Consider the following 15,865-nt stretch of genomic DNA (forward strand, 5'->3'; position numbering starts at 1 on the left):
TATTTGTTTGTTTCTTTTTGGTAGCAAACAAAATAGTTCACCCCAAGGTATCATTCACTGACAGAATATTTGACTCCAATATCAAGAAATGAGAACATTTTAAACTTATTTTTATTTTCCAATAACAATTCTCCACTAATTTCAATGTATTGAAGTAAAGAAAAACAAAATATATTTATAAACATTGTAACCAAATCAGTTACATTTAACATAAAATCAAATGCCCTTGTCTAAAATATTGTGATTCTTGGCAATATTTATACAAGTTTGAAATGCATAAACAATGACAGCGTTGCTGTTTGACGTACACAAAACTTTTCATTATAGGATTAATTACAAAAATAAATTATATCTACTCATGACTATTTGAAATGCACAAAAACTTCTATAAAAAGTCAATATCTACTCATGACTAAAATGGGCAAAGGTCTCCATAATAAAACAAGCTAGCTTACACAAGAGATAAGTATCTTTTAAATTAGATGTCACACCAATGTTTGAAATGCACATAAATGCACTATTAAAAAAAGACATTTTAGGATTACATCATTCGATAATAGTAAAGTTGACATATTATACCAAGTTTATAAAATAAATTAAAAAAAAAAAAATTACAAACAAAAACAATATCATACAGATTCTAATCAACATTTTACTAAAATATTGAGTTCAAAATATATATAGCATATATACCCAGCCATTAAAAACAATTTGTAATGCCTTTAAACTGTCCTAAAAAATTAATGATGTGATATAATGTACACTTCACTTTTAATTAACTAGTGTACACGAGCAGCATATAGAGTAAAATGTTATTAATGCCATTTTCAAATGCTCTATTAGGTAAAATAAATGCAGAGAGAAATGCCATGGTCAAGTATGAACAGGCCAAAATTATTTCTTCATTTTATGTTTAACTGGCAGATTGTACAATGTTTGTGATGCCTATAAAAAGTCAATTTCAATTAAGAAATATTATTCAAAAAGACATTAAGAATTCATTGCACACACAGGTATAGGTCCTTCAAATGATGATTTAACATAATTACCTTTCCTAAATTTTAGTCATTGCAAATCTAAAAAAAAAAAACTCCAAAAAACTGAATATATCATCGAGTTGCTTTTTTCAGCAATCTATCCTCTGATTCTGATTTTGAGAATGAACTCTCTTTAATAACACATAGATATTATTTTAAGCATATAGAAAAAAAACACCTGTTTTTTTCTTAAAGCCAGAACTATTAATTCTAGTATATTTTTAAAACATTCATTTTTTTCAATTCTAATTATTTTTTTTTTCTTCTTCGTCTCATTATTTTATTTTTTTTTATGTTGAAGAGATAATCTACTTGATAAAGTAAAAAAAATAATAATTGTGGACATCTGTGCTTATACATTAACAATGTTATGCTTACTAAGGAACTAAGAATCTGCCTGATCATATTGAGAGCAACAGGATTTAGTCCATGTCACACAGTACTTGTTTGTTTTAACAAGTATTTAAATGTACATAATATACAAGTATAATGTACAAGCCTATTCAACATCTTAATAACTTCACAAACATAGATTTCATGACGCTGACTTTTGAGACAGTTCATTATTGGTGGCTTTGTCTATCTTTTGGCCAAACTTTTCAGTGTAGGTCAACTGGTAGAAGTCATACAGGCGATCAGTCCATGTTCTCCAATAATCTTTATTTGTTGCCTTGTCCATAATGTGAACATGAGATGGCTGTCCATCAGGATATGCTATCACAATCATTCCATGGTTGATTTGTCCAAACTGAATTGATCAGAGCAAGAAGAACATAACTAACTTCCTTTCAAACAATTGAAACTAAATGATTCAAATAATAAAAACTTCTTTGCGAACAAGACTTAAAACAAATCTATCATGATCTTACCTTTCGAACATACTCATCATTAGCATTGATGGCACCAATGTATGCCACAATCTGCAGTGGGTCATCGTATGTGTCTTTAATAGTAGGTCTGGGTTTCTTTGAAACTTTCCAATCAATCACACAAAGAAAATCTCTAGGGGTACAAATGATTTTTTAAAATAGATTTAATGAGAATATAATTCTAAGATTTTTGCTGGTAAGTTTAGTAAGTAACGTTATAGAAAACAAGTAGAATATAAATTAAGATTAATAAGGAACATAAAAAAATAATTAATAAAACTTCAAAGTGGTCACAATGAAATAGAAAAATCCAACAACTGCAACTTTCTAATAAATCCATAACCTGTCACTATGAGGAAACTCCTTCCATGCACAGCAATTAGATGGATTTTTAGTTTTTTTCTGTATGGATTGTATGTATCAAATTTATAAGCAGTAGAATAATTGATAGAAAACTAATTTTCAAAAACTATTTAAATAGGTGTCTTTTACGGTTTGACTTCATTATGGGATCAGGGGCAGACTGGGTGTCCAAATTGGCCCTGGCATTACCATATGCAACATTTATCATTTTAAATTATTTTATTATGACCTAATATGTTCGAACAGTGCGAATTCTATGTTACTTTATGAAGTATAAGGCTCTGTTGTTTGTTAATCACTTAGTAGGTCAATGCATACAGGACTGAAGCCCACCAGAAAAAATGGTAATGGATCAAGTCAATTACATTATCATGAAAAATATGTTAGGCTAATATTACATAGTTAGGTCTGTAAAAGATCTTTTGTAAATAGTAAAGCGAGGGCCAGTTGTGACATTCAGTGGGACCTTTTTATAAGAGAATATAATAGCACCTTTTAGTGTATTACAGGTCTTACTGCAATTCTGAGTGCACCTTCCGATGTTGATCCACATGGGTAGTGGCCCATTAGGCATGTACCCAAGTGCCCATATGGTATGTGCACCCCTACATGCAATATGTGTCAATGTTTATTGAAAAAAAAAAAGTGCATCATATAAGCATTGTAAATATTTACTTACTTGTATTTGGCAACACAGTCAAAAACTCCTCTGTACAATAATAAAGGATGAAATACTCCCACTTCAAGAGCTGTAATATTTGACATGGTTTTAAAAGTTGACTGTAAACTGGCCCAGTGACCTTGATTATCTGGCATGATTTGTATTTCACTCAAAGGCTTGCCACTTAGATAATCCTGTATGTTGGCATGTAAATTGAGGCCCCTTTTTATAGTGGCTGGTGTTAGACAAAAAAATTCATAACTTATAATTCACTCTCTGCCAATGATTCTTCAACAAATTATTTTGAACACTACACATTAATAAAAAAAATATTTAATATTTTAGAAAAACAAATCATTTTAAAATCACATTTTGCAATAATAGAAATATAATTTTAATGTTTAATAAATACATTTCAATTTGCTTTAAATTTATTGTGCAAGAAACCTGACAGGCACACTTTATAAAAGTTGACCACAAAAACAAGTAGCATTAGCATCCTGTGCCCCTTTGGCTGCTAGGTCTCTTTATTTGCTTGCAATAATTGTGTGGTGTTCTTCATCGTCTAGTGAACAATTGTTATTTTTTAAATGGATGAATAATTAGATTTTTAACAACTCACCTTCTTGGTGTTGCTGAAATCCTTCTTCTCCTAGTTCTTTAATCATCTTCTCACGCCATCTCTCAAGGAAATAACGATTTATACTTGGCATTGACTTGTTTAAAATACTTTTGACAGATGGTACTGTTCGAAACCCTAAAGCCTTTATATCATTGTGAAAGGCCTTTAACTGGTCCAGTTTAGCAGACTGTGACCAAGTTGTACTCTCCCTTGGAAACAAAGGCACTTCAGAAATCACATTGTAGGAGTCAGGTGGTTCAATAGGAAGAGATGATGTGGCATCCAACACTGATGGCTCTGGCTTTATAGCATATACTTCAGAGATATTACTGATAGAAGACTTAGGCTGTGGGATGGGTGCTAATTTTGGAATAAATATCTCTGATAAATCTTCTTCTGCATTAGATGCTTTATTTGTAAAGAAACTTTTGTCCTGATTATTATATTTTAATCTATTCTTAGTTAAAAAAAATTTGTTATTTACTGCCAAATCAGGTTTTGTTAATCCAAGAAGTTGGCTTTGTTTCTTTCTATCTGAAATTAGTTTTGCCAAGCTTTGAGTAACCTCATCCTCACATTTGATCTCATGGTCATTTTGTCTTAAAGCTGTAGAAGCTGACACAGGCAAGGGAGAAAGTGGCTGATTAGTGGCTGAACTTTGTACTTTACTATTCAAGCTGATAGGCATATTTGTGTGTGCCATCCACTTATGTCCATCTAGTACATGTTTAGCATGCTGATTTCCATCATCCTGAAATGTGGGCATTAACTGTGGTGCAGGGCTGTCAACATTATAAGCTGATTCAGGTGTAGGAAAATCAGATGAATCTATTTGTGGGGGAACTTTCAAATCTAATTCCTCTTTGCTTGGAATTATAATTGCATTAGGGGATGAGCAATCACTTAATACAGACAAGCGTTCATTCAGTAAGCCACTTTTTTTACTCTTCCTCATTTTACCAGTTTTAGTCATTTTCCTTTCAGCACCAAAAGCAAGTTGAGTTTCTTTTTTCCATTGGATCAGATCATTAAGGTTAAAAGCATACTGTTTTTTCTGTACTTTTCGTGTCAGCGAATATTTTCTAGTTGTACTTTTTATTGCTGTTCTAGATATTATCAGTGTACACTTAAAAGAGACTTCAAAACATTGACATAGTGCCATCTCTTTATTGATGAATTAATTTTGCCTGTGAGAAAATTTTTGAAACTAGTTAAATCTTCTTTGTCAATTTAATTTAAGTTTTTAATTTTTATTTTAATATAGTTATGTAAAGCAGCCTTTAAAAAAAAAAAAAAAAAGGATTTTCAGAAATTTGAGACAAAGTCACAAAACTCAATTAAAAGGAAACCACATTAGTTTTAGTGGTCAAACTTGCTATGATTTATCTAGGCATTTTAAAAGATGCTTTTGAAGATAAGAACATGCAAAAGTCTGCTACATTTAATTTAGGAGAGCATGGAACAAGATGTTGATTCAAATAAAAGTTCAAAGGATGGCTGACTGGTCATATGATATGAGCTTTGGACTGTCATCATGATAGTTCAAACCCTTCAGCTTCCACCCCCTGGACATAGATTCTAATCATCTTCATTTCTGAAGGAATGTCGTAAGCTTTAGTTTTGTTTTAATTACTATACTTGTGTATTAAGCTGTACCAGTACCATTAAGTAATTACCATTACATTAATTACTGTTTTGGGAGTTCCTTCAGATTTGAAGATAATTACATCGTAGCCTAAACATCCAGAAGGACGACTGAGGATGGCAGCAAGCAGGGTTTGAACCCAGGACCATTGAGACAATTGAACAACAGTCCAGAGCACATACCACATGACAGTCACAACGCCGCCATTCATTAATGATTAAATTTCAATCAATTATCATCAATACACTCACTAGCAGATGGCTACTCTGAATAAGTTTTAACTACATGCCTACATTGGCTACATAGATCTAGACTCAATCTAGAGAGTAGAGTCTATCAATCTAAATTTATAATTTAAGAGTCTAGACGTAATTCTAGAGATCTGAATAATCAATTACTAGTTTAATAAATGATAATCATTTAATGACTAGATCTAGTTTAGTAGACCTCACATGAAATCATTAAGATGTTTTCAAATTATGCATAAATATGAACACAAAAAAATAAAAATATAAACACACTTATTCTACCAAAAATAGGGCACTGGGATAGTGACTTCTACACCGACTTTTAGACTTATTTTATGTTTGCATGATTAGATGTGTGTTGAATGTTTGTGTTTTTTGTTTATTCATTTAATAAATTTCTAATACAGATGATCTTTTGTAGTATAGTACAGGCTAGGATGGCCATTCTTGCCTAAATAGCTGAATCCTCTATATTCTCTCTATATAAATCTAGATCTATCTAGTAGGTCCAGATCTAGGCATTTAACTTCATTCAATATATCAAACTCACTCCAAACTTTTGCCCATTTATTATCTACAAAAAAACAAAAAACAAAAAAACTAATATAATATAATATCATATTAACACTGATTTCCAAAACTGGCTGTTTCAAATAAATTTTGGTAAGAAAATTGTAATTTAATACAAACACCCTATTAATTTTTTTTTTTTATGGAATCAAACAACTTAAATTAAAATAACTTATGAATCAAATAAATCAGCTCCAAAAACAGAATAAATATTGCCGGGCTCATTAGCATAGACTTAGCCAACCAAAAAATATAGTCTTAACCCTAGGACTAGGAAGAGGTAAAAGTCATCCTGGTAACATTAAACAGGAAAAAACAACAACCTGACTTAGACATTTGAAATTCTTTTTTCTTACATAAAAAGACAACTAAATGATAGTGAATGGAAGGAAATTGGGTCAGAATCATTGGAAAATGGACAAGCACATTATACAGCACGCTAGTTAAAGTAGTTTCAAATTAAATTAAATATCAAAATAAGTATCAGTAAATAATCAGTATCAGTTGACTAACACTAGTCAGTGAGTTACACTAACACTCAGTGGCAAAACAATTAACTTTTTTTATTAGGATGAAGTATGAAGATCATTATTCATAGTTATAGTAGATACTAGATAGAGGTTCTTATATTTTGAATACTCCATCGAATTCTCCTTTCTTGAACTGGTCGCTTTTTTTGTTTGTAATTAATTTGTTTTTATGTTTGGAGCTAAAAACGACGTTTCAGGACTGCGCATGTCCAATTTTAGATAAGTTACACAGTAATTTTGTTCTGTTTTTCCAAAGCAGATGGCAGTTATTTAGATTCTCGGTAACCATGTATGTAAAGCTGTTGTTTTAACCTCCCCCAGCAATTCATACCCATATAAGGGATGAAGGCTATATTATGAGCCTGTTTGATCGTAGGCTGATGGGCATATCAAAATAAGCTTCCAAACATCTTTAGAAAGACATTCCAATCACATTTATACAGTTAGCTGTTAAATAAAATTTAAAAAGGGGGTGTCCAAATAAATAATAATGAATTCAGCTCATTCTCCTTTTTGAACACAGCAAAATTGTAATAAGAAATATTTTTGGGATTAATAAATCTATGATTTTTTTCAATGAATAAACATGAACTAGATCGAGATATCTAGAATATAATATATAACTTATGAATGAAAAAAAAAGTGCAGGCTGCTAATTTGAAGCCAGAGACCATGCTCACTGCAGGTGATCACGCCAGATAAGCTGGCGGTGAGGAGAGGAATACACTCAGCGTGTAGTGTCACAAACTATCCAACAGGCAGTGGAGGGAAGGGGAAGAGAGTCATGAAAAGAATAAGCATCTATGGGAGGGAGGGGATGTTAAGGTGTCACAAAATGAACATTCAAATTATAAAAACAAGAAGAGGGTCCTTGGATGGGAATTAAAAGAAAGACAGAGAGAAAATACAAGTAGCCTAGTAGAAAATATCATGTTTATTAAATTAAAATATAATTAATTTATAGCTCTATAATCTATATAAATTTATTTCTGTCTGTTTCTACACATAGAAGATTATATAGGTATTTAAATAAATAAACTATACGATATATATATATATATATATATATATATATATATATATATATATATATATATATATATATATATATATATATATATATATATATATAGGTCCCTATATATATATATATATAAAGAGAGAGAGAGGGAGAGAGAGAGTATATGAGGAAATAGACTATAAATACATATTGCAAAAGTGAATCTACTTCTTTTACTACAATCTAAATAATTTTTAAGTAACACAGATATAATTTATTAGCAATTACATAGTCACTCATAGTGGTGTTCAACAACGGTGCTCAGTGTTCAACTGAAGGAGAAAGCCCAAAAACTGCATTCAAAATAGGAGCATGAAGTGACCCAATTTATTTTAAGATAAAATCTGGACTATGGGTGGTAATACAAAGGAACACAGCTATTTTTATTGTCCTTTAGTTGCAGAATAAGAATCTGCTTTCAGTTTTTTTGTAAGTTAAAGTAGTTAAACCGTCACCAAATAAAAAAATAAAATAAAAATTTGACCTAGATCTAGTTCCCGAATACGGTGTGCCTAATATAAGAATCTACTATAATAACTATATATATATATATATATATATATATATATATATATATATATATTATATTATATAAATATATATATAATATATACTACTAGATCTAAGTAAAGTAAGTACTATAGTATAGTATATATTATATTATTATATTATATTTATATAGCAATATAGCTATATAAAGTCTCTTGGCGTAGAAAGTAGAAGAGATTAAATGGTAATTAAATCTACTATCTAGATTACATTAAATTATTTTATGATTCTAAATTAAAATATTATTTTACCGGTTTACACTAAAATAACACGATAATCACATTCTGTTTGCATTCGGCATGATTCGAGATACCTCTACCTAGATCTATTCTAGACTCTAGACCCTATATACAGATTTAAAAAAACAACATAGGCCTACACTGATTCTCACTGAACCTAGAATGTATGCATTAAGACACTCAAAAATACCCATTAATAAATAAAGACATAACGTCATATGGACTAAAGCGATCTTAGTAAACCAACCGTGGAACTATATGAACCAAATAGCGTTTCTAAAGCTATGGGGCGCGCCCTCCTGTGGCATTTTACGTCTCGTGAGACGATCTTTTCCCTTTGCAACTTCTTGTGTGACTAAAGAGGCCAATCCTTGATACACAGCTGCGATCACAGGTTGGGCATATAAAATCACCAGGCGCCATTGCATTTTCACCCTTCTTTCTGCTTCTGTTGTGTATGACATCTGCAATCTGTGACCCTTCCTTTATGCTCTCTCTCCATGTGGATCTGTCCAGTGCCACCTCTTCCCAGTTGCCAGTGTCGATTTTGAAGAGCTTCATGTCGCGTTTGCATACATCCGTATAACGTAAAAGTGGGCGACCAGCGGCTCTCCTGCCTTCAATTAGATCGCCATACAGGATGTCCTGTGGAAGTCGACCTACTGGCATTCTACGAACGTGGCCAAGCCAGCCAAGGCGTCTGCTGCTGATAACAGAGCGGATATCCTGGCATCCTGCTCTATGTAGCACTTCCTCATTTGTTATCTTATCTTGCCACCTTATTTTAAAGATCCGCCTTAGGCATCGGAGGTGGAAGACATTCAGCTTTTTTTCCTGCCATGAGTAGGTTGACCATGTTTCACTTCCGTACAGCAAGGTGCTCAACACACAGGTCCGGTAGACTAGGGCTTTAGTACTGCTAGTCAGCAATATGTTGTCCCAGACTCTTTTCTGCAACCGTGACATGGTGGCCATTGCCTTGGCTATCCTGTTGTTTATGTCTTTATCCAGTAGAGTGTTGTTGGATATGATGGAGCCAAGGTAACAAAAGTGATCAACAATTTCTAGTGGTTGGCCATTAATGCTTACTTGAGGTGCAGTGTTTGTGTTTTGGACAAGTATCTTAGTCTTGCTTTGACTGATGTTTAAGCCGAACTTCTGGCAAGCAGCAGATAGTTTGTCAACCATGGACTGTAGCTGAATATCAGAATCAGCCACAATAGCTGCATCATCAGCATACAGGAGTTCCCTGACAAGTAGCTTCCTAACCTTGGTTTTTGCCCGCAGCCTTGATACATTAAATAGTTTTCCAGAGATCTTGTATGGAGAAACACACCTTCGTTTATGTCGCTGTACGCATAATGCAGTAGACAGGAGAAGAATATGCCAAACAGAGTAGGTGCGAGCACACATCCCTGCTTGACACCACTGCAAACCTCAAAAGGTGCTGATTGGGCTCCATTGAATTTGACAGTACATTTAGTTTCCTCGTGAAAACATTCAATTAACTTCAGTAGTTTGGGAGGGCAACCTATTTTCCTCAGGAGTTTAAAAAGGCCACTTCTGCTGACCATGTCAAAAGCTTTAGTCAGATCGACAAAAACAATGTAAAGGGGTCTGTCTCTCTCTCTGAATTTCTCCTGCAGTAGTCGTAGAGAAGATATCATGTCTATAGTGGACCTACCACTCCTGAATCCACACTGAGACTCTGGGTAGACTCTAGAAGCTATCACTTGCAGCCTGGATAGTGCCACTCTAGCAAAGATCTTGCCCACTATACTGAGGAGAGAGATACCCCTATAGTTGTTGCAATCACTCCGATCCCCTTTGTTCTTGTATATTGTGACTATAGTTGCGTCACGCATGTCCTGTGGGACATGACCTGTTTCCCAACAGCGGCAGAGGAGAATATAGAGTTCAGGGAGCAGGAGTGATTCGTTGACTTTCACTACTTCCACTGGGATACCATCACTCCCAGGAGATTTTCTATTTTTTAAGCAGTTAATTGCTTTTTTGAGGTCACTAAGGCTCGGAATCTCATCTAGGCATTCCAGTACTGGAAGATCTGGTAGAGAAGCCAGGGCGACATCGTCTACTGTATTCTGTGTGGCATAGACTTCGAGGTAGTGTTCTGTCCATCGTTCTAGCTGCTTGGTTTGATCTGTAATTTTTTCTCCTGACTTGGATAGAAGGGGGGCAGGCTTAGACACTGCTGGACCCAGGGCCGCTTTAATGACATCAAATAGAGCTTTGCTATTTCCTGAGTGGAGACTGTCTTGGATTCTGTTGCAGATATCCCTCCAGAAGTTGTTAGCACATTTTCTAGCCATTTGTTTTGCCTCTTTATTAGCACTTTTGAAGGCCTCCAGAGATTTTGGATTAGGCTTTGTCTTGTGAGCGAGGTGTGCAGATCGTTTTTTCTCGATGCAAGGTTCCATATGTGCTAGATTCGCCTCAAACCAGTCTACATTTTTGTGTTTTTGAGGCCCAAAGGCGGTGATTGCCGAACTGTAGATTACGTCTCTTAATTTCTCCCATCTGATCGAGATGTCTTCTTCATCACTTAACGAGGGGATTGAACTGTTCAGGAGCTCGCCAAAGAGTGCACACTTCTCTGGGTCACCTACATGGTTGACGTTAATTCGCCTAGTTCTGGGTTGAGTGGAAGTGTAAGCCTTCTTGAGAAGTAGTTTGATTTTGCTTAGCACTAGTGAATGGTCTGAGTTGCAGTCCGCACTATGGTATGAACGGGTGTGGAGGACACTTTTCAGATCCATCCTTCGGGTGATGCAGAGGTCAAGCTGGTGCCATCTTTTTGAGCGTGGGTGCTGCCAAGAGACTTTATGGCGTTCCTTGCCAGAGAAGAATGTATTTGTTACACACAGTTCATGAGAGCTACAGAACTCAAGTAGCCTTTGGCCATTGTCATTTATTTTGCCAACACCATGAGGTCCCAAGCATTTTGGCCATGCATCATTTCCATCACCAACACGGGCATTAAAGTCTCCATTTATATAGAGGTGCTCGGATTTTGGAATACTTTTAATTACGTCCTCTAGAGCTTGAAAGAATCTGTCTTTGTCCTCTTCTGGTGCAGCAAGGGTTGGTGAGTAAGCACAGATTATATTAACTTTGCCTTGCGGTGATGCAAATTTCATGTGTGCTACTCTTTCATTGCCAATGGGAAACATTGCAATGCAGGGGACGAGACTGTTTCTTATTGCGAAGCCGACGCCATGTATTCTAGGGCTTTGTTCTGGTTTTCCTTGCCAGTAGAATGTATAGTTGCTTTCTGTAAGAGATCCACTGTCTGCCAGTCTGGTTTCTTGCAGGCAGGCCACATCAATGTTTAGTCTGCTGAGTTCTCTGTCGATGATAGCTGTTTGTCGCATGTCGGTGACGAGTTCAGGGTCAGTATTGAAGCCAGGACACATTGTCCGTATGTTCCAGCTTGCTAAACGCATTAATGTTGAGGGTTTGCAACCATATAGACACAAAACTAAATTACGCGATTATTTTTATAGGCCTATTGTTTGAGTCTGGATAATCGAAATTCAAGCCATTGAACATAGTTATAATGACGGCTTTTGTGAAAAGAAAAAAAGGTCTGCTACAAGATTTCTAATTTACACAAAGATTATATTGCAACTATAATGCTATTACAGATGTATGTGTGCTATATTAGCTTAATGCTCCTCGCATATAAATAAATAAATTATAGCCTTTTTATAGCATGCTCAGAGCGCTTTTTGGTCCAATCTCATTATAATAATAATAATAATAATAATAATAATCTTTATTATCCGTAAGGAAATTTGTCTTACAATTTGTGCATTACACCAAACAAAAAACATTATAACTATAAGAAACCAAAGTGTACATTCACACCAGACGCACTCATAATTTACATGTGACAAAGTTTATACCAGATTGTTCTTATTTAATGATTTGATTGCCAGGGGAACAAAAGAGTGTTTGTGTCTGTTTGTCTTTGCTATCGGTGTCTTGTATCTCTTTTGTGATGGTAAAATCACAAAATCCTGACACAAAGGGTGATTCTTTATTTCGAGGATCTTGTTAGCTTTTTTATAGATGTTTGTCTCAAACAACTGCCCAAATGGGGTTTGTTTTTTGCCAATGATTTTGCCAGCAGCATTTAGGATTCTATTAAGTTTATTTCTATTTTTAATGCTCAGATTGCCATACCAGGCAGTGATATTGAAACTTAAAATATTGCAGATGTGAGCGTGATAAAACATAGCCAAGGCCTTTTCGCTAACATTAAACGAGGACAGTTTTCTTAGTAGTCGTAATCTTTGCTGCCCTTTTTTGCTGATATAATCAGTATTTGCAGTAAAATTTAGTTTATTGTCTAGGATAGTACCAAGGTATTTAAAGGTTTGCACAATTTCAATAGTCTCTCCAGCTACAGAAACAATATCATTTCCCTTCTTGTCCCTACGAAAATCGATTATCATTTCTTTGGTTTTTTTTACATTTAATAATAAAAAATTATCTTTACAGTATTCCTCAATGTGTTCTAGTTCTTTGAAATACTCATTTACGTCTGAGCTCTCTGAGAGCAGGGCAAGAAGAGCCGCATCATCAGCGAATTTTGTGAAGGAGCAACAAGAACTATCGGATTGAAAATCATTGGTGTACAAAATGAACCACAATGGCGATGTTACAGCCCCCTGGGGCGCCCCTGTGTTAACTATGCGTTCATTAGATATAACATTGTTTACCCTAACCCTCTGAGCTCTCTGGGTCAAAAATTCATTAGCCCATAGTATTATGTATGGACTAATCTGCAACGCTTTCATCTTTTCAATGAGTAAATGAAGTTGTATAGTGTTAAAAGCTGATGAGAAATCCATAAAGAGCAATCTTACATAAGTGTTCGGTAAGTCCAGATGTTTGTAGACACAGTTTAAAATATTTAGGATGGCATCGTCTACACCTTTACCCTTTTGGTAAGCAAATTGTAAAGGGTCTAACTTATTACAAAGATCATTCAGAAGAAACATTTTAACCAATTTTTCTAAACATTTAGACACAATGGAAGTAAGTGAAACAGGTCTATAGTCATTCATTTCCTTCGGTTTGGAAACCTTTGGCACAGGTACAATTATAGATGACTTCCACACAGGTGGTATCTCATGGTTTAGTAATGAAGTAGAAAAAATATCTTGGAAAGGTTCAGCTAGTTGTTCAGCACATTCTTTTAAGATTCGCCCTTTTATTCCATCAGGCCCACCAGCTTTCATTGGGTTGACGTTTTTGAAAATGTTACAAACTTGCTCTTTAGTAATCGCTAATTCTAAGCAGTTGTTAACATTGACATCCTCAAGGGCTTTGAGTCTTAGATAATTAAAATCTTTCGTGTCGAAGCGACAATAGAAATCATTTAACTCGTTGGCCAATGTTTTTTCGTCTCTTGTAGCAAGATTATTTTTAAATTTGACTTGTGCTCCTGCCATTTTGTTCATGATGCCCCACGCCTGTCTCATGTCACTTGTATTAATTGAGTCTTCCAGCTTGGTGCGGTAGTTTCTCCTCCCTTCCTCAAGAACGACGTTGAGATTTCGTTGAGCAATTTTCCTTGTCTGTCCATCGCCACTCATAAATGCTCTTTTCTTTTTGATTATTTCCCGTTTTATTTTTGCAGTGACCCATGGTTTATTGTTGGGGTATATCTTGATGCTCTTAGTACTGACACACATGTTTTCACAGAATTTGATGTAATTTGTCACTGCGTCGACCCATTCTTCCAGATTTGAAGTGGTCTCTTTGAACAAATTCCAGTCAGTGCAGTCTAGACATCCCTGTAGTTTGAGAATATTGTCTTGTGTCCATTCTTGTACGTTTTTTTGAATGATTTTTCCTTCTTTAAGTTTTGTACGGTAAGTAGGCAGCAGTTGTATTGTTTTGTGGTCCGATGATCCTAGTGGTGGCTTTTCACGAGATGTGAATGCTCCTTTGATGTTACAATAACATAAGTCCAGAGTTCTGTTTTCTCTTGTCGGACATGAAATGTTTTGATAGAAGGTGGGTAGGTCAACCTTCAAGGTGCATTTATTAAAATCACCCAGTATAACTACTGGTGCGTCCGGTGACCTTGTCTGAAACTCATGCACTACGTCAGCGATTATTGCAGCTGCAACTTCCGTTTTGGCTGTAGGCGGAACATAAACCAGGACAATGTAAATAACCCCAAAGTCTCGTGGCAAATAAAAAGGTCTCAATGAAAGCGCCAGTAGTTCTAGATCCGGACAGCACATTCTCTTTTTAACCGTGTAGTTGGTACAGTATTTGAGGTTGATGTACACACAAAGCCCTCCACCTTTCTTCTTCTTAGACTCAGCCGTTCTGTCAGATCTCACGCAAGAGAAACCATCAATAGCAATCAGGTTGTCGTTGTCATCCTCCTCTAACCATGTCTCAGTAAAAGCCAATAGACAACATTCCCTAAATACGTGGTCGTAGCGTATATGGGCACATATCTCCTCCACTTTATTTCTTATTGAGCGGACGTTAGCTAGAATAATCGTAGGAAGTGGTGGGCGAAACCCTCTTCTTCTCAGTCTTTGCCGTATTCCTCCTTTTTTCCCTCTTTTCCTTGTACTAATAGAGAGAGGGTAGAAACAATTTATATGTGCATAACACGGTGGAAGAGGCTTCCTCTTTGAACGAAGTCCGAGGAGTTGATCTTTGCTATAATGAATAGATCTAGTACTAGAACGGCCGCCATCTTGGCTCGCCATTTTTCTTCTTTTATTTCTAACCAAATAACCAAAGTTGAACAAGTCTAGATCTAGTAAAACGTTTAATGTAAATACTCATTGTGGAGCCCACCTTGAAAACAGAAGTCTTCATCTGCATAACTGATTACAAAAGAACATTCAATATACATCCAGCAAAGAAATAATAATGAATAATGAAAGCACAAATTGCATGTCGCCACAGTGCAGCGCCATTTTGGTGGACCAGTTGGGGGAAGGGGGGGGGGGTATCTGGGAGAAGGTTTTTCCGTGCTGCATTTAGGCGCTCAGTAACCACAACTCTGCTTGAGTTGGTTGTCGAACCTCAGGCCCCCTTCGTAGGTAGCCAAGTTCAATACTTTATAGCCACTTGGCCAGCGCTCGCTGCCTTTTTTTTTTTTTTTAGACTCAAGTAGACCTGGGACATTTTTTTAAAACCAGAATAGAAGGCTCTGTTTGCGGAAAAAACATTTCACTACGTCTGAAGCTTTTCTTTTTTTACGTGCTCTTCTTACTAAAGTATAATTTAAAAGCATTTTAGATGCCATGGCCATGAGAAGAAGTTTCTGAAGCGTATTAATGTGAAACACTGCACTCTCGGAATCGAAGTAATTGCCAAATTATCTTCTCTTTTTTGAAGGAAGGTTTGTTAAAAGAATACCCAAATCTAGTGGAAAATATCCAGTAACAGTAGAAGTTATGGATTATTAA

The 15,865-nt window shown here is 35.2% G+C and overlaps 1 protein-coding gene across 1 annotated transcript; it reads right to left on the reverse strand.

The window, feature by feature from the left end:
• Positions 1 to 93: 93 nt before the first annotated feature.
• On the reverse strand, positions 94 to 8,682 carry LOC106056931 (uncharacterized). Its single transcript, XM_013213864.2, has 5 exons — positions 8,406 to 8,682; positions 3,553 to 4,739; positions 2,949 to 3,165; positions 1,907 to 2,039; positions 94 to 1,785 (listed from the first exon to the last, which is right to left on the reverse strand). The coding sequence occupies exons 2-5, from the start codon at positions 4,712 to 4,714 to the stop codon at positions 1,573 to 1,575; spliced, it is 1,725 nt and encodes a 574-aa protein (XP_013069318.1). The 5' UTR covers positions 4,715 to 4,739; positions 8,406 to 8,682; the 3' UTR covers positions 94 to 1,572.
• Positions 8,683 to 15,865: the final 7,183 nt, after the last annotated feature.

The sequence above is a fragment of the Biomphalaria glabrata genome, chromosome 3 (genome assembly GCF_947242115.1).
Source record: "Biomphalaria glabrata chromosome 3, xgBioGlab47.1, whole genome shotgun sequence".
Taxonomy (NCBI): Eukaryota; Metazoa; Mollusca; class Gastropoda; family Planorbidae; genus Biomphalaria; species Biomphalaria glabrata.

What these genes read in the sequence shown, in the direction of transcription:
- LOC106056931 (XM_013213864.2), bottom strand. Translation starts at nt 4,714, where the DNA reads ATGGCACTATGTCAATGTTTTGAAGTCTCTTTTAAGTGTACACTGATA. An exon ending in GACTGTGTTGCCAAATACAA is followed by an intron (nt 2,040 to 2,948) that starts GTAAGTAAATAT and finishes TTGTACCCCTAG; the next exon opens with AGATTTTCTTTGTGTGATTG. An exon ending in ATGATGAGTATGTTCGAAAG is followed by an intron (nt 1,786 to 1,906) that starts GTAAGATCATGA and finishes TGATCAATTCAG; the next exon opens with TTTGGACAAATCAACCATGG.